Source organism: Helianthus annuus, chromosome 9 (assembly GCF_002127325.2).
Source record: "Helianthus annuus cultivar XRQ/B chromosome 9, HanXRQr2.0-SUNRISE, whole genome shotgun sequence".
Classification (NCBI taxonomy): Eukaryota; Viridiplantae; Streptophyta; class Magnoliopsida; order Asterales; family Asteraceae; genus Helianthus; species Helianthus annuus.
Window position 1 is genome coordinate 120,959,839 of NC_035441.2, and position 25,689 is coordinate 120,985,527.

General features: G+C 36.2%; 4 protein-coding genes across 4 annotated transcripts; 2 read left to right on the forward strand and 2 right to left on the reverse strand.

Moving 5' to 3' along the window:
* Window positions 1–2,140: 2,140 nt before the first annotated feature.
* On the reverse strand, window positions 2,141–4,529 carry LOC110878428 (ribulose-phosphate 3-epimerase, cytoplasmic isoform). Its single transcript, XM_022126728.2, has 8 exons — window positions 4,239–4,529; window positions 3,973–3,977; window positions 3,790–3,852; window positions 3,593–3,699; window positions 3,402–3,499; window positions 2,790–2,882; window positions 2,661–2,702; window positions 2,141–2,536 (listed from the first exon to the last, which is right to left on the reverse strand). The coding sequence occupies exons 1-8, from the start codon at window positions 4,488–4,490 to the stop codon at window positions 2,381–2,383; spliced, it is 816 nt and encodes a 271-aa protein (XP_021982420.1). The 5' UTR covers window positions 4,491–4,529; the 3' UTR covers window positions 2,141–2,380.
* Window positions 4,530–6,688: 2,159 nt separating this feature from the next.
* LOC110876227 lies at window positions 6,689–7,300 on the forward strand. Its single transcript, XM_022124401.1, has one exon. It carries the CDS (start codon window positions 6,689–6,691, stop codon window positions 7,298–7,300), a length of 612 nt encoding a protein of 203 aa, XP_021980093.1.
* A 9,339-nt stretch (window positions 7,301–16,639) lies between these two features.
* On the reverse strand, window positions 16,640–17,641 carry LOC110876228. Its single transcript, XM_022124402.1, has one exon. It carries the CDS (start codon window positions 17,639–17,641, stop codon window positions 16,640–16,642), a length of 1,002 nt encoding a protein of 333 aa, XP_021980094.1.
* A 2,730-nt stretch (window positions 17,642–20,371) lies between these two features.
* Window positions 20,372–21,523, forward strand: LOC110876229 (F-box protein At1g47340). The gene has a single exon (XM_022124403.1). It carries the CDS (start codon window positions 20,372–20,374, stop codon window positions 21,521–21,523), a length of 1,152 nt encoding a protein of 383 aa, XP_021980095.1.
* The last annotated feature ends 4,166 nt before the right edge of the window (window positions 21,524–25,689 follow it).

Here is a 25,689-nt window from a genome sequence, read left to right on the forward strand (position 1 = left end):
ATCATACCAATAGTCCCATAGAAGACGTCACTATCGTGGACCATCTATCCAACAAAGATTTTAGTAACAGTAGAGCTTTCAACTCACCATCCAAATCTTTCCCAATAGATTCTAATTTCTACAAATTTGAATTAAGTTTATTTACATGACTTGTCACTGAGCTTCTTTCTTCTAGTCATGTTGTCACTAGCTCACACAACGAAACATTTTATCCACTATCCACATATGGTTTCTCATACATGCTTGACAAAGCCTTCATCATACACAAACCATGGCTTCCTCCATGATACTAAAAGCAACGCTCCTCATCAAAGCAAGAGTAATCACTGCCTTTGCTTTCTTATTCAAAACATTCTACTCCGTTGGTTCCATTCCCCCCCCCCCCCCCCCCCCCCCCAGTTCCATACCCAACATTTCTTCACATAACAACATTTTTTCTCGCGTTTTCCGCCAAGCGAAGGGTTTTAGATCACGACTCCAAAACTGTTTTATCCCAAAACCCTTACGGACTTGCAATCTTCCAAAACAGCTTCATTAAACTTTCTGTGAATTGTATATCAGTGCAAACACCGTTTGTTTAAGTAATCTGGCTTTAATACCACTTGTTAGAATTCAAGTGGCGTGCGAAAGTGAATCACCACACAAACAACACAAAACAAACAAAGGAACACAAGAATTATAACGTGGTTCGGCCTATGTGCTTCTAATTTGAACGTTCTTTAAGCTAGGCCCAATAAGGCCTTCACACCCAACAATAAGCACTATATTATGAGTGCTCTAAGTAGATACATTTTTTTAATAATGCTAGTTAATTAAATAAAGACTTGTATGCTGGAATAATTTATTATTAATCAAAGAAAGTTTAGAAAAGGCCAGGGTCCTTTTAATTTGCAATTAACGAATTGATTTTGAGTGACAAACATTATATATTAAAAAACCAAAGATTTGAATAGTCTTTTGATAATAATATATATATAATAATTTTTATTATCTTCTTTACTTTTTAAGTCCGATAAGCTTGTGTCAATCGGTATTGGTATCGAAAATAACAGCACGGTTATCGGTAAAAACCGACACCAGCCTAGTACAGAAAACACCAAAAGTCGGTATCGAATTGATTTGAAAATCTTTTAGTTCGGGAAATTCTGTACTGCTACCCGGTACCATTTGCTCATCCCTGATCACGGGTGTCGTACGAACAACAACGGTATCGTGCAACTTTTTTTGTTGATTTTCTTCAACTTTTAAGAATTTCTTTTTTTAGTTTCTGGGGTAGGGATGAGCTCGGTGCCAACCAATACCGAATTGATACTGGTACCAAAAATACCAGTTACGGTACCGGTATATGAAGGTAAAAAACGGTAGCGAAACGGTACCGGGAACGCCAAAAGTCGTACCGAATTGGTACTTAAGATCTTTCGGTTCGGGAAATTCGGTACCGGTACCCAATATCATTTGCTCATCTCTGACCACAGGTTTCATACGAACAACATTATTACCATACAACTCTTTTTGTTGATTTTCTTTTGGTTATTTTTTAGTGTTTTTTTCTATATTTTCTTTTTATTCTTGTCAGCGGTTTTCGTACGCAATGCGCTCGTAGTGATTTCAAAATACATGTAAACACAGACTAAACAACAAAAGACGTTCGCCGCAACGCGGCAATAGTAAAATACTAGTTGATATGAAAATACGAAAATATCAACATGAATCAAATAATAATATGAACTGATTATAATAACATATTATTAATAATCAAGGAAAATTCGGAAAACCAATATATCACCAATATTTGACCGATATAATATTATAATCGATATATCACTGAATTGTTAGTATTAAATTGCAATATATACAAATTCTGCATGATACTAAAATCACCGATATCTCACCCAGATAACCTTTATCGGTCATTTACTAATAATCAATATTTTACTGCATTAACTGCATAGATTATACTCGCCCCGAACTTGTTTAGACTGAACTCAAACCCCTGAGTTTCGTGGTTTTTTTTTTATAATAATCGACAATATTATTCCACACAAAAAAAGGGCAATTACAAAGCAATGGCAGGTAGCCGGGCAACAAGTTGCGCCACCACCCCCTATACAACACCAAACATCTTGTGTATATAACTAACTAGCAAACAAAAAATAAATAAATTACCAATCACTATCAGGTAAGTGGCATAAAAATATCCATATTGAACAACTCACACACATGTTCTCTGTTTCTGAATCTTGAAAGTACAATGAGGAGTGCATGCATTAAGGCAAATCAAATAACAACTTCAAAATTAAGGCATCAAAGAGAGTTGCATATATAGTAAATGTGTTGCTCACTCATTAAACATTTGGAAATCTTATTGCGTGTATATGCTTCAACAAGTTTTTTGGGCCTTGTTTACACTTGTTCTCAGTAGAGATATAACTTGAGCTGGTTCTGGAGCTCCAAATACTGAACTACCAGCAACAATGCAGTTTGCACCAGCAGCTGCTGCTGCATCAATAGTAGAAGGCCCTAAACCTCCATCAACCTGCATCCCGGTAAAACATAATTTCATGAAATATAAATTTTCTCACAAGAAAGAAAAGACGTACAAGTATGAATATGTTCACGCATAAAATTACAATAAAGGTTGCAGGTATGAAATAACTAACCTCTATATCAAGTGTTGGGTACTTCTCTCTCAGCGTGCGTACCTAAAACCAAATTGAGAAATAACAAAAATCAATTAAGAAACTCAAATTGGGAATTTAGTAAATTTCCCTTAAACACAGCTTGTGTACCTTGTTCATCATATCAGGCATGAACTTCTGCCCGCCAAATCCAGGTTCCACAGTCATAACAAGAACCATTTCAACAGGATGTTCACCTTCAAGCTATGAACACATGGAAGAAAATTATTAATCTACTGACAAAAAGGGTTCTTTTACTGTTTGCACCATCTGTGCAAAAGCCATGGTTTTAAAAAACGTTTGAGGCATGCGCCTCAAGGCGCGCCTCGAGGCGAAACGACCAAAAAACGAGTCTGAGGCGCGCCTCATGGTGTTTTTAATGTATATGCGCCTCAGAGGGGCTGAGGCGCTAAGAAAGCTGCGCCTCAGGTGCGCCTCAAGGGATTTTGATAGTTGTTTTTGACGTTGTGTCAATTTCAAGCATTTCATGTCTTTTTTAAGTGTGTTTTTGATGAATCTGATGATGAAATTAGTTAGTATTATTATTTGTATAATATATATAATTTTATATTTATTTATTAATATCGCCTCGGCCTTACGCCTCGAGGCTTACGCCTCGTGAGGCGAAGGGAAAATGCCTCGAAACTCGTTTCCGTTCTTTTAAACCTTGGCAAAAGCTATAATGAGAAAAATAATTGAAGAACAAGATAATAGATAAGATACCAGCGGAAACACTTCTTCAATGGGTGTTCCTGGCTTTAACGCCACACCAGGTCGCATTCCCTTGGACTTGATTTGTTTAACAAGTTCGGGCCAGTTATCTGCAACAAAGTAACATGTTTGAGTAAAACCAAAACAGAAATCACTAAAAAATGAACGAAATGCAATTTATGCAAATAACATATTAATCCCACCTTTTGACACCTCAACGTGAAATGTGAAACCGGAAGCACCGGCTTTTCCGAACTGGTCGACATAATCAAGAGGATTTGTCACCATAAGGTGGCAATCAAGATACGCTCTGCACAAGAAAGAACAATCTTCTCATTGAGTCAAAGCCATAAATCTAAGGGCAAAACTTGAGCATGGTAAAAAAGAACAAAACTTTTACTTGGTATGTTTTCTCAAACTCTCAATAACCGGCGCGCCTATTGTTAAATTTGGGACAAAATGACTGCAGAAAACGTATAGCATAAGCGTTACACAACTGCAGGATAGGATCGACAGTTCGATACCGACAACAATCTGCTAGTTTCTGATAAATATTCACAACAATAGGGACAATAACACATACCCATCCTGCATATCAACATAAATCTATCAATGACAGAATTCAATAAGCATGATCAACAGTTACAGCAGGAAACAGATACAAATGTCTTAAGGCCATAACTTAAGTATAACTGTCTGTATTCTGTAAGTAAGTAAATAAATAAACAAGTATAACCTAAACATGAATAACTACAAGATCTATAAGACTAACAACAAGTCATAATTAGTAAATAAATAAACAATTATAACATGAAATGAATTTAAATCTTCAAAATGAGTTAAAATTACCATGATGTCCATGTGAAGCCAATCGGCACCAAAAGTGAGCATGCGCTCAGCCTCTGATGCGAGATTGGCGAAGTCCGACGAGAGCATCGACGGTGCGATCTTCGCTTCCACCATTATTCCGAGCTCCGATGAGGTTTTGTGATTAGAGATTGTTGAATAGTTTAGGTTTGATGTGCTATAATTATGACTTTTGGTTGAAATAGATAGTATACCAAATGCCCTAGAATTGATCATCTTACCTACTCTCATCATATTTCTTTATTCAATCTAGATTCTAGAATGCTGCCCGGTGTGAATTGTTTGGTTGATTCAGTTATTATTCTCAATCGAAATCGAAGTATCGATTAGTCTATTTTATTAATTAATTGGTTTTCTATTAATCAGTTTGGTTTATTCGATTAGATTGACGGTTTTTGACTTGATTCGTTTAATTTCGGTTAATAGACAAAACCAAACTTGAGCTAAAACCTTTACTTAGAAAATGCATAAAATTAAGGTATAAATACACGAAATGAAAGGGTACAAAAAAATCGATATCCGGTTATGGTTAATTCGGGTTCCGGTTAATCGATTTCAGCTAATTCATTTTTTGGTTGATTTCGGTTCGGTATGGTCTGTTTTTTTGTTCGGTTTTGGTTAACGATTTAGTTATTGCTCACCCTTAAACACTGTTAATCACGTAACATGCCAACTTTTTTGATTAAAAAAACTATAGCAATACTATACTCAAATAAAAAGGAATAAAATACTCCTCTTTATAGTGTAATTCATATTCATAAAATATATATATATATATTAACGTACGTAAAAGTTATTGTTGTTTGAGGTAGTTAGTTTTTTTATAAGGGGGATAGAGTGTAATTATTAATTAATTATCTATAATTTGGTTAAAGATGATGTGATTAAAGTATAATTAAGATAGGGGGTTTGTTGATACATATATGTGGACGCGGCTCGCTCGTTTCGATTCCGGAATGAAGATCAAAGCCGATATCCTCCATCGAGCTTTGATTCTATCAAGTTGCTGAACTATATGTTTCTGGATGCTGTTGTTCGACGAAACCTCCTTATTTGGCGAAACTCAAGCCTGGAGAAACTCCTTGCTTGCTGATGACGAAACTTCTCCTGAAGAAACATAAGTTTCGTCGAATGTAGGGTGTTGACGAAACATGCTTGATGAAACTCAAGTTTCGTCATGTATAAGGGTGTGACGAAACTCTCCTAGTTTCGTCACTATTAGGTTTCGCCATGAAGTTTCGTCGGCTCAATGAAGTTTCGTCAGCTGCTTCCCGTTTCGTCGTCATGTTCCTCTATATAAACAACACAGACTGAAGAGAACACTGAGAACACACACACACGAGAGTGAACTTAGAGTTTGTTTGTGAGTGATTTATCTTGTATAAACAGTGTACTGAAACGTTTATGATCTATAATATACAAGTGAACGTTAAACGTTGAATCTCTGTTTTCGTGTTCTAACTCGGTTTGCTTTCCCGGTTGGATTCCGTACAACCGGGTCTGTTCGTATACAAGGATTAGGCCTTAAATGAAAAATGATAAGCAGCTCTTTAAGCCTTAAATGAAAAATGAGTTTTCTGGCGAGCAAAAAAGAAAATGATAGTACATCAGTGGTCTGTCCAAACCTCTTTAAGCCTTAAATGAAAAATGATAAGCAGCTCTATATAAGATGTATCGTGGGCTCACAATCATTTTAAAGTGTGCAGCAATGTTTTTAAAACCGGATCGGGCCGGCTGGTTGGACCGGTCCGGCCGGTATCCGGGGCTTCATCCGGGCCGGTTCAGCTCTTAAAACCGTTCCAACATCAGGCCGGCGGTCGGGCCGGGAGCCGGCGGTTGGGCCGGCGGGTCTTGCTTAGGGTCAGGCCGGTTTGTTTTTTTTTTCAAATCTAACAATGACATTTATTATGAAATCTAACTCTAAATCCTAAACTCAACAAACACGCCTCCCTCCCAGTATACGCTGACAATTCTTCAATTCAGTTCATCAAACAAACAGCAGTAAGTGGTGATGGAGGTTTAAGACGGAAAAAACGGGTTTATGGAGGCATGTCGTTTGGATAATACATCATAACTCGAGAGGGTGGAGTGATATTCCAGCTAAACTGTCAATAGCGGGTCCTTGGAAACAAATAGTAAGCATCCGGAATAAACTTCTTCAAGTCGATATAGATCTAAGTAACGCTACAACAGCAGTTTTGGTTAATGGCGGAAATATATCATTTTGGTTAGACTCCTGGGCTGAATCAATACCATTCTATATCAGATTTCCGGACTTGTTTAAAGCTGAAAGTAACAAGACATGCCTAGTGCACGAACGGAGGAGGCTTTATGGTTCAAACTGGGCCTGGAATGTTTCCGATCTAGGTCTGAACGAACAGAGCCAGTTAAATCAGTTAATACACTTGATTATCGGGCTTGTTGATTTAAATATGTCAAATGGGGTAGACAAATGGAGGTGGAATTTAGATGGATCTGATTCATTTAAAGTTGCGAGCATAAAGAGAATGTTAAGCGAGTTCAACCGGGTGCGCCCTGAGAAAGTATTTGAATGGTGTAATTGGGTCCCGAAAAAAATTGGCTTGGTGGCTTGGAGGGCAGAAATGGAACGGTTGCCGACTAGATGTGCTCTGGTAGATCGTAATATCCCGGTACAAGACCGTACGTGTATTATGTGCGGGGATTATGACGAAACCAGTGAGCATATTTTTGTTTCATGTCAAGTAGCACAGGTTATCTGGCAAAATGCCGCGATATGGTGTTCGATCCCCCCGGTTATTGCTTTCGATTTGAAGGATATTCTTTCACTTCACGAGTTTTGCTCGAGTTTAGCTATGAAGAAAAAGGCAGTATATGCAGTCATATTGGTAACAATTTGGAGTATTTGGAAGTCAAGGAACGAAGCCGTGTTTCAACATAAACCGCCGAATACAACTAGAATCTTGGATGAAATCAAAGCGGTGGCGTATCTCTGGGTGAAGAACCGTGCAAAGATGGTGTCTCTTACATGGGAAGATTGGAATAAATTCAAAATTGGTGGCTAATTAATCAATGTAACACTTGTTTTATGGCTTTATTTTTTGTGTAAGCTTTTGTATATTTGGTGGTAGCATCTTGCTACAATGAATAAAAATTTTGTCGGCTGTTCAAAAAAAGAAAAGTTCATCAAACAAACACGCCTCCCTCCCAAGAAAAAAGAAGGAAAAGAGAAAATACCAGTTGACTGTGAATGCTCATACACGAAGAACGAAAATGGGAGAACAATCAAACGGCAATCGACGGCCGGAAAATAGAGAACGGTGATAACAAGGTGGTTGTAGAGTTATCTGAATTTATTTGTTGCATAAACGAAAAAGAAGATAAACCAAATATCGGGAATACGCGACTAACTGAAAAGTCATTATTTAATTGTTGATGTTGCGTGGAAAGGAGTGTGTATTTCAAAAGTGTATTTGATATCAGTTGGAGTCCAACAAATCTTTTTAAATGTCTCATTACTAACACAAATTTCATATTAAAATATTATAACTTTGTAATCTTCTATGATATAATATGATTCTTGTATTGGAATTTTGTTATTTTTTACTTTTAAAATATAGAAATCTATATAATTTATATATACTATTTTGACATTGTCTGGTTCTTAAATCCGGTTTGACCGGTCCGACCAGTGACCCAGAAGTGTGTCCGGCTCATTGTCTGGTCCGGTTATGAAAACATTGGTGTGCAGGGTGATATAAACCTAAATCGACTGAAGACCGTGTGGGAACCACTCATTGGCATATGGTCTTGGTACCGAAATTTCGTTTGATAGATTGCCGAGGTTCTGAGATACGTGGTCTTTATGCTGTTTATCATCTGGGTATCATGGTTGTTTCTTTTACCGAAAAATAACGGAGACGAAGTCTAGATCTTCCATGATACCATACATACGTGTACATACTACATACGACCTCAGTAAGTGATCAACAATCACATGTCCACAAAATAAGTGATAAAATATCACATTTATCCGGGAGTCAAGTTCGTCTCTTTGTTGTACGTTAGTACTGACCTGTTCACGGACTTACTCCTGTGCCCTCATGCATATGAAAATCAAGTTCCTCATCAATAAGTGATTCTATCACACATGGGCTTGTTTTCAGTCCAAAATAAGTGAGTATCTCACATTTTCATACGTAACAGATGATAAATGGTATACTCACCAGTAAGATGAACTCTCGTGCATACCTTGATACGGGAATCTGTCGTGTGTGGATGAACACCGGTCTGTAAGTATAAATCATACACTAACCGTATCCCCTCGCCATGATTACATCTGATAAGTTGAGCTTATGTGGACAACAATACCGATAATCGTTATAGGATGCTTATCTAAGTGTTAACTAACTGAACAACAAGAGCGTTTTGGCGTGACCGTACACTGATATGATTCTCTTACCCTCGAAACTCGCAAAACGAATGTCTGTAAATATTTATTTAATATTTTCAGTTTCTGCATCTCTGTATATATTTATTTACTGCTTTCTGTCTTTACATTTGAAATATTCAAAATTCCAAAAAGATTTTAGGTATGTTTTAATATAAACTTTATAAAAGCCAAAAAGATTTTATTTCTAATTTCTTTTGATTAACCGATGTTGGAACTCGAGTCTTCGTTACCTGAAATCTGATAGAAAACCAAAACAACTGATTCTTCATAAACGGTCGAAATTTACAAGTTTTGAAAGTTAAAAATCTAAAATTGATAAAATTGTTAAACTTTCAAACTGTCGGACGATAGTTGATTGAAACATGGTCACATGTGTGTCGGTTGTTTATGTTAACTATATTTCAAGCAGTTGTTCTCATTACGTGTTTAGCTTTCTTGTATGTGCAGATGCTACAATCAAGCCAGCTAAAGGCGAAGAGAACGTGTTCGATGACAAGCTTCGGAACGAAGACACGACGTGGAGGCACTCGAAAGATAAAGATGATTGAGTTGCCGCTGACCTATCATCAACACCTCAAGGATCTAAGTGCTGAAAATGGAGTTTATTTTAAGGGGGAGTTTGTTAACACACTTCCTAAATGAAATGGGGAGTTTGTTGATACACTTTCTACTTACAAAGCGTGAAGACTTTGAAGATCATCCGACATGAAAGACATGGAAGATGAACCCTCACGAGCAGCATCCAAGGGGGAGTTTGTTGATACATATATGTGGACGCGACTCGCTCGTTTCGATTCCAGAATGAAGATCAAAGCCGATATCCTCCATCGAGCTTTGATTCTATCAAGTTGCTGAACTATATGTTTCTGGATGCTGTTGTTCGACAAAACCTCCTTATTTGGCGAAACTCATGCTTGGAGAAACTCCTTGCTTGCTGATGACGAAACTTCTCCTGAAGAAACATAAGTTTCGTCGGGTGTAGGGTGTTGACGAAACATGCTTGATGAAACTCAAGTTTCGTCATGTATAAGGGTGTGACGAAACTCTCCTAGTTTCGTCACTGTTAGGTTTCGCCAAATGAAGTTTCGTCGGCTCAATGAAGTTTCGTCAGCTGCTTGCTGTTTCGTCGTCATGTTCCTCTATATAAACAGCACAGACTGAAGAGAACACTAAGAACACACACACACGAGAGTGAACTTAGAGTTTGTTTGTGAGTGATTTATCTTGTATAAACAGTGTACTTAAACGTTTATGATCTATAATATACAAGTGAACGTTAAACGTTGAATCTCTGTTTTCGTGTTCTAACTCGGTTTGCTTTCCCGGTTGGATTCCGCACAACCGGGTCTGTTCGTATACAAGGATTAGGCGACTAGATCCTCCGCTAGTTGGACCTACAGGGTTTAAGTGTAATTAATGTTTGAAAGACTAATTTACCCTCATTTTAGGGTTGTACCGCATGCATTAAACTATAAAACTTCTTAATTTTTGGGTATCTTAAAATGTCCATCACTCATGCATTATAATACAGTATAGATAAGTTTGTTTCCCTATCGTTTACGACGGCCAGTTAGTATTGGTTCGGTTCATTACAGTAACAGTACGATATCGGCACTCGGTATAGCAATCGACATGTGTTTTACATCGATCGAAAACTATAAAAATAAATATTGGTACCGGATCCGGTATTGTTCAGTAGGTATGAATTCGATATACTACTACTCGATATAGTTTACGATACCCAAAAAGTATTCTATTACGAATACGGTAAAAAATGTATACACGGATTTTATACCAGCACGACAAAAAAAAAAATAAAAAAAAGAATATGATACTGGTTCCTATGTTCATCGGTCGACATCCGTTGAGTTTGTAATGATAAAAAAAATCGATTGTAAATTTTCTTACAAGTTCATTTAAATATTAATTATTATAAATAAAATTTTGATTTCAGCTAATTAAAAAAACTAAAATATAAATTTGAGGACCTCTTGAACACCAAAAGTATCATACAATTGAAGCCCACAAATTACTAAAAGCAAAGCCCACCAATTGTGTAAACAAATTAGTATAGCTTCTAATTGTGTGAAGCCCACCAATTACTAAAAAGCAAGGCCCACTAATTGTGAAAACAATTTACAGCTCCTTAAAAATGAAGGATGGCAACATCGAACCCCGGGCATGAACTTTAAAAGGCTAGCCGGCAACCAACCAAGCCGTGGTCGGTGCCGAAATAGCCTTTTATATAATTAGGCCTCTTCTTTAAAAAAGTAATCAGATTAAACAAGTTGTGTTTGGCTAAACCTACAAAATATGTAATTTTGCTCATTGTAGTCTGGGTTTCCTCTTCTCCTCTTGTCTTTTGTTTACACACATTGTATACATATATTCTTGAGTGAATTGCAAGGATTGTCCTTTATCTTTATACCCATTTGCAGGCGCTGTCCTTTATGTTTAAAATTGACGAGTTTTGTACTTTATGTTTTCAAATCATACAAGTTTTGTCCTTTAGCCCTAACCCAGTTAGATTTTTCTGTCAAATCTGGTCATATACAATGCACATAAGGGTAAAATTGTCTTTTCAATCTATTCTTTAAAAATACATATAAAAGAAAAAAATATTATATATCATAACAAAACCCTCGTCTTCCCCAAATCAATCCAATTTCAGAACCCTAATAATTTCTCTTCAACAACCTACAACAATTCACACCTCATTTCAAACCAGATTAACACCAAATATTGTTTCCCGTTTGAGTCTTATCTACTGCTAAACTCTCTTCTTCCTTTCTACATGTACTTATCTATTTGTATCTACACACCCCAGATTTGATCCTCTCTCTAATTCCCCCTTTCATCGAAGCAAAGCAGAAGTGGTAGTTACAACATGGGAGAAGTAGTTCCATAGTGCTGAGGTTGTTCAGAAGGTTCCTCTTTTATACCTTGCAAATGATATCCTTTAACTCCTCTCTCTCTCTCCCCAATTTCCTTGTTTCTTGATGCGCCTTTTGTCCACCAAATTCACCACCACTATTCGATCTGCAATCTCTAACACAAACCTGTCTCGAAATTTCAAAATTTTAACCGTTTCATCAATGGCGACAACTCCAAAGCCCAACGAAGAAGGCACAGCTAAGCGTTTTTGTTTAACTCCTCTCTCTCTCCCCAATTTCTTGTTTCTTGATTTTGGGCATTGTGGATGTTGGGTTGTGTTTTGATTTGGGCATTGTGAAAAAAGTAGTACCGCCCCTGAAAAAAAAATCTATGCTTCAATACAACACAACGCTAACGCTAAGATAAAAACAATATTTGGTGTTAATCTGGTTTGAAATGTGGTGTGAATTGTTGTAGGTAGTTGAAGAGAAATTAGGGTTTTGAAACGGGATTGATTTGGGGAAGAAGAAGCTTTTGTTATGATATATAATATTTTTTTATATGTATTTTTAAAGAATAAAGTGAAAAGACAATTTTACCCTCATGTGCATTGCACATGACCAGATTTGACAGAAAAATCTAACTGGGTTAGGGCTAAAGGACAAAACGTGTATGATTTGAAAACATAAAGTACAAAACTCGTCAATTTTAAACATAAAGGACTGCGCCTGCAAATAGATATAAAGATAAAGGACAATCCTTGCAATTCACTCTATATTCTTTATACTAACTTAGGCCGTAAGAGGAGGGTCCTTAATGCTACAGTCTTGAGACCCTTTCTACGGGAATCTTGTTGGTTTTTTATGTTAAGTCCTAGCTTGGGCTACAGGGATGACTAAGTGGATCGTTAGGCTAGAGGGTATGGTGATGGTCCTCCAAGGGAGGATGATCCGCCACGTCATAGTCCTCCCAAGGATGGTCTATCCCACAAAATTAAAGGATATGGAGGATGGTCCTAGATGATCCTACCCCACCACTTTTATATTTTATATTTTTTTTAACATTTAACAAATAAATTAACAAAATATTTTCATTAATATTAAAAACCATTACACAAACTTAAAAAAAACATAAACTAAAAAAAACACATAAACTTAAAAAAATCCTAAAAATATATTACACATGTAGGATTAATTAAACCAATACATCTATACTATATAATAAAAGAAACCCGTAAGAGGACACGTGTCGAATTCTCCCTTTTTTTTCTCTAATTTAGTTGATATCCTTTAGGTTTAAATATAATTTATATATTTCCTAACTGATAAGTGATAAACAATAATTATAGATAAGTTTTATTTTTTATTTTACCTATTCTTTAGGTCTAATTATTATTTATATATTTTCTAACTGATAAGTGATAAGCCATAATTATAGATATTGTTTATATATTTTCTAACTAAATTCATTTTATTAATTTACAAATTTCATAATGTTATTAAAATTCTTAAAGTTATGTTTTTCTTTTATAATCGTACTAAAGAAAATTCAATTCATTCATGATTTTATTATTATTATTATTATTATTATTATTATTATTATTATTATTATTATTATTATTATTATTATTACCTCCGTGGTAAATGTATTATTAGTAATATGTAGTTTTAAAATCAGAATGTTACACAAATGAAACTACATAAAAGATAACCGGCTTATAACCTAACACTATCATGAAGTGTGATAAATGTGTTCTTAGAAATTATCTACCAAACTGCATAAAATACTTTTATTATTGTTGTTGTTAGTATTATTATCTTTCTATATCATATGTTATAATTTGCATCATATGTTAACTATATTTATTTTTTTCAACCCGTGTAATACACGGGGTTGTAACCTAGTAATATTATAATACAAATATTACACAAAACTAAAACTAATTTAAAAGACCCAATATTCAACCCAGTAAAACTAATATAAAAGGCCCCAAAGCCCACCCATCCTAAACCAATACATATTATCCCCTAGGGTTTGTTTACCAATTACCAGCCCCTACCGCAGCAGAAGCTCCAATCTCCTCATCAACAATGGCAGGTCTATTATTTTTTTTGAATTTTTAATTTTTTAATCTGTTAATCATCGTTCCTCACAAATTTTTGGCATTTAGCGCCTGTCTCCAACGTCAAGTACTCGCCGGTGAGGACGGGGACGGAGGGGGGCGGGATGGTGTTCTGGCCGGCAACGGTCCTCGACGGTGTGGGGACATACCCCATACCGCATAGTCTTAGGACAATTCGAACGAATTTATGTTTTGACAACTATACAGAGATTACCTCTCCAACGTCAAGTACTCGCCGGTGAGGACGGGGACGGAGGGGGGTGGGATGGTGTTCTGGCCGGCAACGGTCCTCGACAGTGTGGGGACATACCCCATACCGCATAGTCTTAGGACAATTCGAACGAATTTATGTTTTGACAACTATACAGAGATTACCTCTCCAACGTCAAGTACTCGCCGGTGAGGACGGGGACGGAGGGGGGCGGGATGGTGTTCTGGCCGGCAACGGTCCTCGACGGTGTGGGGACATACCCCATACCGCATAGTCTTAGGACAATTCGAACGAATTTATGTTTTGACAACTATACAGAGATTACCTCTACAGTCTACACCCATGATCAAATAGCGGCAACACCAAGTTTTAATCAATGCGTGTTACAATTTCAATCATTTAGCTTCAATGAAACAAATTGCCTAGGTTGTGAAAACTGGTAACCCCAGTTTCTTATGTGATAGCATACATATAGGAAGTAGTGTTTAATATTTATACACGTTTTTAAATTGAAAGTTATCTAGGGTGAATGTTCTCAAATAGTCAAACACGTTGGCCAAATCTAGCTTCATAGTTACATCGACATTCATATAAGCGTATTAAAATACGTAATCACTCCATAATGAAGCATTACTTTTCAAACTTTGGTGGATTCATCCAGTATTGAATAAAATTGTTTATTTTTCAAATCCAGAGGCATTACTTTGTGGCTTTGGGGGCCCCTTGTAAATATCTCACCCATAAATTTGACTTTTCACTTTGACCTTATGTTAAAAAAATCTATAGATTAGTTTGAATTTTCTCAAGATAATGTTAGTTTTCATCTAGTAATAGGTGGAATGTTATCTATCTTTTTTAAAAATACTATTCTTTAATTCTTTTTTACATTACTTTAGTGTTGTTTTTTTTAGTTGAGAGTCGAGATACGCTTTCAGATCAAAATAAACCGGTGGTTCGACCCAAATTAATCAATTGAATAAAACTCAAAGTTTCAAGACTCAAGTATGTGATCTGTGTGATTTTTCGAATCATAACATGTATTTTATGTTTATGAACTTTGATCATGGTCTACAAGCCCTAAATTAACACATAAACACGCTTTTGTATGTAATCTGTGAAGAACATATTCTGATGGAATCCCCAATTCAACTTTGTAAGTGGCATAATTTAGTTAGACTGAAGGGTATGGGGAGGCTCATCCCCATAAGTATGGGCCGCCATGTAGGCGCCACATCACCATCTCATGGAGGATGAGCCTCCATACTTTTTGAGGGGGGTGGAGCATGAGCCTACCCCACATATTTTTTCATTGTTTAATTTATTTTATTTGTTTAATTTTTATAAAAACTATTCAACATTTAAATAAAAAATAAAACATAACGGATGATAATAAAATCCATTACATAACATAAATAAAAATTACATAACCTAAAAAAAAATTATGCTACCTAAAATTTGTAAAAAAAGACTAGATCTAAAAAAACACATAAAGGAAGATAATAAAATCCATTAACTACTCGTCTTCGTCACCGTCCGCGACGTTAACGTTGTTCCAAATATGTTCTACCAAATCCTGTTGAAGGTTTGCATGGGTGAAGTCGTTGGTTAGCGAGAACGAGTTTAAATCCTGTTGTGGCGGATCAACCGGGACAGTGTTCCCGTAAGATGCATTCTCATCATACTCACAAATCGCCCGACCTTCGTCTGAAAATCTCATCATTGTAAAGTGGTTCATCCGAAAAATAACCGTTCACCAATTTCTCGTGCGCTCCTGTCGTAAAAAATATATAAATACGAGGAAATAAGGAATAAGGATAATAAATTTTTTTAATGATAAACCTTGGCGGTCTCTGTTAATCCGTATTCGTCTGGTAATAACGTTTTCAGACGAGACGTCTTCCTCTTCCTCTTCAATAAGAATCTGCCCCGCCCGTAGCACAGCGTCTGCGAAAAACATCTCCTCTTCGTCATCCGAAGACGAGGACCACCAAGAATTAGATGGCATTGTGGATGAAAAGATATTTTTTTTTATAAAAGTGGGGAGAAAATGGTATAAAAGAGAGAGGGTTTTGGGTTGAAAGTGGGGAAAATATGGTGAAAATGGGTGTGTTTTAATGAAAAATGGAATTTTTTTAATTAATTCTAGCCGTTCAACGGCTATTTTTTGAATCGAGTAGGCCCGTCCTCCCCGGCTGTGGGGAGCCGTTTCTGCCGAGCTGAGCCCCAGGGGGGCGGTGTGGGGGACCGGCGCCGATCCTAGCCGGACCTCAGCCGGCCCCCATACCCTTCAGTCTTATAACCAAACCAAGCTGATCGTTTCTTGAGTCTAAATCTAAGTTTAAAGAGTTGACTAAAAAACTCAAGTGGTTTGATAATTTTTCAGTGAGATTTGGTAACCCAAGAGTGAAAAACCGAATAGAGGCTCTTGCCTTTTAGTGAGGGGTCTTGGGTTCAATCTCAAGCAAGGGTGATTTGTTTGTAAATATTTAGAAGTTTGGGAGAGTAACATTAGTCATTAAAAAAAAATAGTGAAAAACCAAACAAAAGGTCAAAACTGGTTTCTTTTTTCTTTTTTCTTTTTTTTTTGAATAGCCAAAGCAAACTTCATTAAAACCAAACACAAACCAAACGTTTCAGCCAGAAGCTGCTGATACAGGAACAGAAATAAAAAGAAAATAAGAGATAAAACAGAAGCAGAGTATATGATTCTTAACTATCTACACATTTAAGTTAAAGTCCCACCATTATTGCTTTGAAATAGATCTATGCTTTGAACGTTGGCTCACACCTTGTAATGAGGATTCCTTAATTTCTTCTATAACCATCTGGACAGTTCGGTTCCTTCCTGAAAAGATTTTATCATTCCTGTTTAGCCACAATATCCACATCGACTGAATAGCAATAGCATGTAGAATCTTTTTAATATTCCGGCTCCTTTGACTATCCAGAAAAGCTTGTAGAACTTCTGTTAAGTTGCCTTCCATGTTCACCATCGGCGTCTTTGTCCACTTTGCCACCTCGTTCCATACCCTTTTTGCGAAATTGCATTTTAACAAAATATGGACCGCTGATCCTTCATCCTCACCGCAGATTTTACACGTGACGTCCTGCAAATCCATTCCCCTGTTTCTTAGAGCCGCAGCCGACGGAATCTTCTCCTCAATTGCCCGCCAGACAAACATTGAACTTTTCTTTGTAACCCAGCTATTCCAGTAGAACGAGTTCGGCAATGCATTTATATCCAAGTTGCGCTCCAGCGTGTGCCTAACCGACTTTACACAGAATTCTTCGTCCTCGTTGTATTTCCATACCCAAACATCTCCTTTATTTACTATATTTATCTGTTGTAAACGGTGTATCAGACTAACCATCTCCTGTTTTTCCGCATCACTGCAAGGGACTCTACTCCATGCCCAATCCCATAAGATTCCCCCATTCACGACTTTATATACTTCCTGGACTTTTGCTTTTTTCTTAGTTGATAGCTGATATAAACATGGGAATTGTTCCTTCAACGTTGCGTTGCCCAGCCAAATATCGACCCAAAACAAAGTTCTGTCCCCCAAACCCACCTTGCTTCTGAAACTTGTGTTGATATTTATACCATTCTTCATGAATTCCTTGGCTATATCCCCAATATTTTTCCAAACCCCCACCATGGATTTCTTAAATGGTATAGATTCAACTTTTCTTTGATTTACATGTATCGAGCCTATTACTTCAGACCATAGACTTCCCGGTTCCATCTTGTATCTCCACCATCATTTTGCTAAAAGGGCCAAATTCATGTCTCTCAAATTACCGATTCCCAAACCCCCAAAGTCTTTCGATGCAACCACTTTTTCCCATCTAACCCATCTAATTTTATTGTTTGATGAACTCCCTCCCCATAGAAACTTTCTTCGAATCCCTTCTAGAACCTTTAGTACACCGCTAGGACACTTATATAGGGAAAGATAATAATTTGGTAAACTACCCAAAACTGATTTAACAAGTATAACTCTCCCGGCAAATGATAACGTTTTCGCTTTCCCGTTTGTAAGCCTTTTATTAAATAAATCAATTACTTCCTTCCAATGTGCCAATCTATTCATATTCGCTCCGACCTTTAATCCTAAATAAATGAACGGAAATCTTCCTTCCTTACAATTGAAATGAGTAGCCATATTTCTTACATCATCCTCACATGAACCTACCCCATATAAATGACTTTTCCGGGGATTGACTTTTAATCCGGATATTAAATAAAAAATACGGAGAATCCTTTTGAGATTCTTTGCATTATTTTCCTCCCACTCCCCTATAAATATCGCGTCATCCGCATAAAACATATGTGTCAGGTATGGCCCATCCTTAGGCAATTTTATTCCTTGGAATATATTATTTTCTTTAGCCTTATTCATCAACACATGTAGGGCCTCCATAACGATGATGAACAAAAAGGGTGATAATGGGTCACCTTGCCTTAAACCTCTGTTATAATGGAATTCACCCGTAGGTGAACCATTCACCAAAACTGAGCCTCTCCCCGTAAATAGTATTCCCATAACCCAGTTCCTCGCTACCGGAATTGCAAAAGTTACAAATGAAAGCCTAACATCACCTATTTATAGGATTTCCATTCCCCATGAAACTGGCATGTCCATTTCGTGGGGAATAGCCATTTCGCATGAACTGGTCAATCAGCACTAAAACCCTATTTCTTTGACTACCGAGCTCTGGTTTATCCTATCTAGATACAAGACTCGATACAAGACGAAGTCGACAGACATATGCACCAACACACCTCTCAATGAAGCTTCCACAGTTGTTTTTGTTTTGTTTTATAAAAAATGGATTATGTAAACACATTCGACTATGTTTTGGGATGTCGTAAACATGTTTAAATACTTATAATGTAAAAGTTTTTGTAAAGTGGCATTTTTCATATAAAATGCTTACTTTAATGTTATAGTAATGTTAAAAAATTACTATGGGTGTTACAATAGATATGAGTTAACTGCCTTTTTAGTCCCTGTGGTTTAGGCTATTTTGTCAGTTTAGTTCAAAGTTTTCATTTTTTCGCATGTGGGTGCAAAATAGTTTCATCGTTGCCAGTTTAGTCCACTTGGTTAACTTCATCCATTATTGCCGATGATAGCCAGCCCAGCTGGTCGGAGGTGGGAGGGTTTACACCTTAGGGTGGTTCCCGCCTGGGTTAGGTCTCCAGTTCGATCCATGCACTCCACGAAAATATATCACGTGATAGTTTGAAAGGAGGACACCGGTGTGTGGGTAGGGATTCGAACTCGGGACCCGAGGGTTGTCTAGGATTGTCTTCACTGCTGAAACACACCTTTCAAAAGAAAACTTCATCAGTTATTTCTGTTAACGAAAAAGGTAATTCAGTCATTTTATATGGCCGAATTGTCCTTCTAGTTCACAGAACTTGATATAAAATGACCGAATTACCCTTCTCGCTAATAGAAAAAATGGATTTAACCCAGTGGACTAAAATGGCCCTAAAATGGCAACGATGAAATCTTTTTGGACTCAGAAGCATAAAATAAACCATTAGACTAAACTGACAAAGGTCAAACCACAAAGTCTAAATTGGCATATCTCTCTCTCTCTCTATATATATATATATATATCTATTTTTTTGGGTATATATATATATATATAAATTAAACTAGCTTACAACCCCGTGTATTACACGGGTTGAGTGACGAAAAATGTAAATTATAAACTTGTATATAATCCTTATTAATGAAATGATTTATTTAGATAAATTAGTAAAAATAAAGAACAATTATATTTTCGTTACTTGTACATGTGATTTCATACTTTATTAGTAATTATAGTTTATATCCAAATAATATATTTTATCTTAACAAATATATATGGTTAGGGTAAAATAAAAACTTCTACAAGTTGTGAGAACTTAGAAAACTCAACCTTACAAAAGGTTTTTTGAATTTTTTTTTACAGAGGGTGTGAATGAGCGGTTAGAGACTCAAAGTGTTAAACTTTTTGATTTTGGATTCAAGTGGTTAAAACCACTAAAACATAGAGACTCAAAAAGTAATTTACTATTAATTAAATTTGAAATTATACGTTTGATCTCTAATTATATTAAATAATATTGTACTTATTATATTATTAGATACATTTATATTTGTTATAGATAATTATTATTTAAATTTGAATTTAGACGTTTATCTCTAACTATATTATTTAATATTATATTATATTTTGTGTATAAAATTAATATGTAATACTATTATTAAAAGGGAGGAGTCATCAGAGAGTGAGACGTGTAGAAAAAGATTGTCGTTTATTAATATAGAAAGGTAAGGATACAAACAACATACATCCACGTACTTTAAATCCAACAAAAAAATAGTAAAAAATTGAAAGCACTGATAAAAAAACTGAATTCGCAGTTTACTTTATATATTTTCAAAAAACCCTTCATTCGAATTACCTCCTGGCAAATGGAAACCCTAGAAGATCGATCCAGGAAGGAAAATATTTCACTCCCAAGTGAAATCATCAAAGAGATCCTCTCTAGACTCCCCGTTAAATCCATACTCCGATTTAAATCCGTCTCTAAACCATGGCTCTCGTGCATCTTGGATCCATCATTCACCAAACTCCACCTCACTCGGGCCTCCGCTGCCCATCGTACCGCTTTATTCATCTCTGCTTACGACGATTCCACCCGTAAACTACACCTTCTCTCCGCTGCTCATGACGGTGGACCCGTCACTCATCTCATGACACTGGACAACGCTTGTTCTACTGATTTCACTGAAGCCGAACATTTGAATGGGTTAGTATTGTTTACTTGCATGAAACCCTTTTCTGATTACGATCATGCTCAGGTTTTCGTTATTAACCCTAGCACGCATAGTATTTTTAAACTTTCTTATCCGGATTTTCTGATAAATGTAAAAGGAGTTGTGCGTTACTCATTTGCTTTCAATGAATGCACCAATGAACATAAGATTTTGATGATGAGGATATTTTTTGAACCTACAATAACAGAGATTATGATTTTCTCTTTGTCAAATTATTCATGGAGAAAGATCTCTCCGATCGCTGTGGAGCATCCTGTTGGTTGTTTACCGGGTCATTTGACACTCACAAGAGGTAGTGTTTGTGTGGATAGTGTAGTACATTCAACGATGTTAAGCTCAAGCTCGTTAAATATTTTGCGGTTTGACTTGCGGACAGAGAAGCTTTCAGTTTTCAGCACTCCTATTGTGCCTAAAAATCAATGTATCCTAAAAATCAATGGTCGTGTAGGAGTTGTTTGTCATGATCATGTGGTGGAAAGCAACAAAATGCATATCTGGATATTATATGACTATGAAACTCGTGTTTGGGTACAAGAATTCATTACACTCCCTGAGTCACTTATCAAATTAACTGGCCCTATCCTCTTCCCGTTAGAAGTTAATATGTACGAGATCATCTTTTCCACGAGCAAGGTGCCTGGGAACGTGATGAGCGTACCAATCTATAACTTGAAGACAAGATGCTTTAAATCATTAGAGTTTACTCTGGGTCATCAATTTTCGTGCCCAAAAACCATGAAGCTCAATCAAATGAAGTATTATGTTGAAAGCATGGTGCCTTTATAGAGGAACATAACAAGACTTGATGATCCAATGCAAGTTCTTCCATGGGCATATGTTGGTTCTGCTTCGTACTTTGTAATTTAGGTTTGCATTTTGTTCGTGGCTCTTTGACGTATGTTCTTATGAAATTTCTGCTATTAAGTAGTATTTTACCAACCCTATTGAATCGATAGTTCTTAAACAATTATTGCTAAACCGATAAAATTATTCTATGCTTTATGGGTTTCCAAATGTCCTTTAAACTGTTGCTAGCATCTTCGTAATTTCGAATAATTGATCATTGACTACAAGAATAATCAATAATACAATTGCTAGAAATACTTTTAGGAGGATTACAAAATGTTTGTGTATCCAGCATGCAATTCTAATTAAACAAATTTTGAGTCTCATGTAAAAGACAATGAGTTTGACTCCAAGCCGAACAAAATGGATATTTGCAGACTTGAATTTCTGAAAATTGGGATCACTTAACATTATTACCAAAGGACATAAACCTTACCTTAACGAATAAATAAACCACAGTTCAAACTGATTAAGTCTTCTGAGGCAATGTGGTGCTGATGATGAAAGTCGTCATCGGTCAACCAGGTTCTAGATTTGTTGTGTGAGTATTGAGTAACTGCACGAAAACATCATTTAATTCGGGCAATTTGGTTCAGATTTGCTGACATCTTTTTGTTTCTGTGTTTACCTGGAGAGGGCATTACTATTATGGGTCTATTTAGACTTTTTATTTAAGACTAATAGATTATGGGACATATTGTATTAAGTGTATGTTTCAATGGGTTCAAATGGGTAACAAATGAAATAGGGAAATATGGAGAACAAGTCAAAATGGGTCAAACAAAAAAAGGCTATGGGTCATTATGGGTAGCTATAAAATGAGGCATTTCGTTTGGTTTTCTCGCCTCATCCTCTTCACTTAACGGCGACCACAATTGAAGCTCCCGTCCAACGTTTCACAGCTAGAATGGGTGAGAAGACATTGTGATATGTGTTATTGGTTTTGTTTCATGAGTATAATGTGTTAGTTTGCTTGAATGAAATATGATTGAGAAATTGACCGTCCATATTCTTTGTTGTTGAAAGAGTTTGATCATTGATGATGTATATAAATGAAATTTGTTTGTATACAGTTGATCAGTTAATCATATGCTATCTTTAAGAATATTCATTGGGGTTTTTCCTTCTTTATGAATGGATTCATTTATAAAGCACGGGTAGAGTTTGGGTTTCTCTTAATGGATTCATTTATAGAGCACGGGTAGAGTTTGGATTTCTCTTAAACTTTTCGATTTATATTCATTTTGATGTCACTATTTTGAAAAATGCTAATGCAAGTTTTGACCGGGTTGTATTATATGGGCTGCCGTATTTGATTGTATATGGTGGTTGGTGTGCCCAACTTCAAATTGATATCGTCATTTATGTCCCGTGTTTTTGTTGGGATAAATTCGCTAAGATTGCGGATTCTGTAGAAGTAAACTTTGGTGAAATTATAGGGACATTAAGGTGTTGTTTGTTTCAGTACTACATCTGCAGACATCTGTAGAAAAAGAGGTGGACCAAACCTCTGCATTATACAAGAAAAAGACTGTTTGTTTTTTAACGTATGTGGACTTCCACTACAAGAACGGGGCACCTTTAGCGGCTATTGACTTTTAGCGGCGATAGCTATCGCCGGTATTGACCACTTTTGTCGCCGCTATTGACTTTTAGCGGCGACCTGTCGCCGGTAAAGCGTCGCCGGTATTGCTCGGACGCTATTGACCAGTTGTTGCCGCTAAAGACTCCTGTCGCCGGTATTGATCTTCCACTTTTAGCGACGACACCTGTCGCCGCTAAAAGTGTCGCCGCTAAAAGTCTGTTTTTTTTTTTAATACAACAGCTTTATATACAGCTGCCCAGCCAGTTTTACGACCGAAAAAACAGAATCTGCCTATTTTCAAACAACGCAAATATACGCCATGAACATAATCAACATATACTAAAGGTGATATAGTTAAAAACTACGTTTAAGTCGTACATTATAATCCTACAACGTTTAATTAAATCATACATTAAGAACAAGTCACTCCTCGTCGGATTCCCTATCGAATAAGTCACCAGGATCGTAGTCTTTTGACTTTCCTTTTCCTTGTGAAGCAAGATAGTTGTTAAGTTGGTTCAAAAAGGACGGGGTTTGGAACAAGCTGTTAACAAAATCCTACAATAATAGACATCAAACCGTATATTAGCATATATTTAACAAGGAAACATGCGTTCGTTTGTCATTTTATAAATTGCGTAGTTTACCTCGGAAAAGGGTTCTTGCGTCTGAGCTTGCGAAGACGACATGTTAGATGACGAGTTCGAGGACGTGTTGGAAGAAGGTTTAGGCCCCATCCCGCGGTACCATCCTCGCCGCTCACCCAACGCTTCCTGATACGGGGCAATTGGTGGACCCTCACCGCTCCATTTACTTGTGGCCTGTTGTATGTTCCGCTGTATTTTACGAAGATGATTAAATATATATGTGTATATATATATATATATATAGGGGGAGGTTCATTTGAGAAGAATCTTCTTAAAAAGAAGAAAATATGAATTAATATAGACCCTATATTTTTTTGATCAATGGTTGTGAATCAAGATATTATTTTTGTCCACTTTTAATTAATGCGTTAATTACTAAGGGTAGTATAGACATTTTGATGTAGAATATTAATAAATATTTTAAAGAGTTACTCAACTCTTATTAATGCAACCATAAATTCCCCCTTCACCATCATTAATGTATTGGCTCTTACACAAATTTTATTAGAAATGACAATTATTAAAAATTTTGTATCCTGCACATATTTTATTATGAGTCGCAAATTTTTTTAAAAGTGTTTTAGTCCTACACATTCTGTATCCTACACCAAAATATTGTTTTAATGGTGTAGGAAACGTTGGAAATGTAAGATCATGTGCATGATTGTTTTTATTATGTAAGGTGCACAACTTTTTTTATAAATAGGCTCATTAAATGATTAGAGTTCATTAATTTGAATAGCAAAATTAAATAATAGACTCATTAAATGATTTATTCAAATTACCTTTGTATCATTTATTCTTTTATTCTTAATTTTTAATTCTTCTCATAGGCTCATTAAATGATTAGAGTTCATTAATTTGAATAGCAAAATTAAATAATAGACTCATTAAATGATTTATTCAAATTACCTTTGTATCCTTTATTCTTTTTATTCTTAATTTTTAATTCTTCTCATTTGAACTCTCCACTATATATATATATATATATATATATATATATATATATATATATATATATTTGTTATAGAAAATAATACTTAAAAGAAATACTTACGTAATTATGTTCAGCAACCGGATCAACCCAATTCCCTTGATTGTCCGTGTGGGTTTTAGCATACGTAGGTACCCAATCCATCTCCTGTTTAACATTAAACATAGATTAGACATTAAATAAACAAAAGCTTACACACACGCACACATATATAAAACATTACATTTTTATAGGCGGTGCTACCGTACGACGATGTCCCCCCCACGGTATGGGAATTGTTGTTTCTCGGGTACTAGTGTGTTGGCCTTGCTTCTTTTAATATATTTTTCGTCCCGGAAACCTTCGATGGTTCTCAACCAGTTATCTTAGGGCATATTCGCGGGATGGTATGCCCTTGCGCTCGCAATATCATTGTAACCTCCCTTGCTCTTGAAAATTTTTTTAGCTTCGTACTTGCGGTCAGAGTACCGCTTCATAAGCACAGCCCTAATACCACCCGTCAAGTTTTTGGCCTCTAAATCACGTTCCACTTCATCAAAATTGAAATTTTCCTACAAATTAAATAAAAAAGTTAAAATATCATATATAAATTAAATTTGCATGTGCTTAAATGTTTGATAAAATTTTATGCATATAACTTATTTACCCGTAAGTAGTTCATGAGGGCATCCTTGTAATGTTGTTCAACGTTATCCCATCCAATTTTATCGAACGGGATGGTCCGCCACATATACAGGCCGACCTCCCGTGAAAACTGATCTCTTGATTTACCAACAGGGGTATACATGACCTGTCTGTCAAATGTAAGCAATACAGCCCCCCCCCCCCCCCCCCCGCTTTTACCAGACGCCTTAGTTTCTCGTTTGGCTTTCCCCTAACC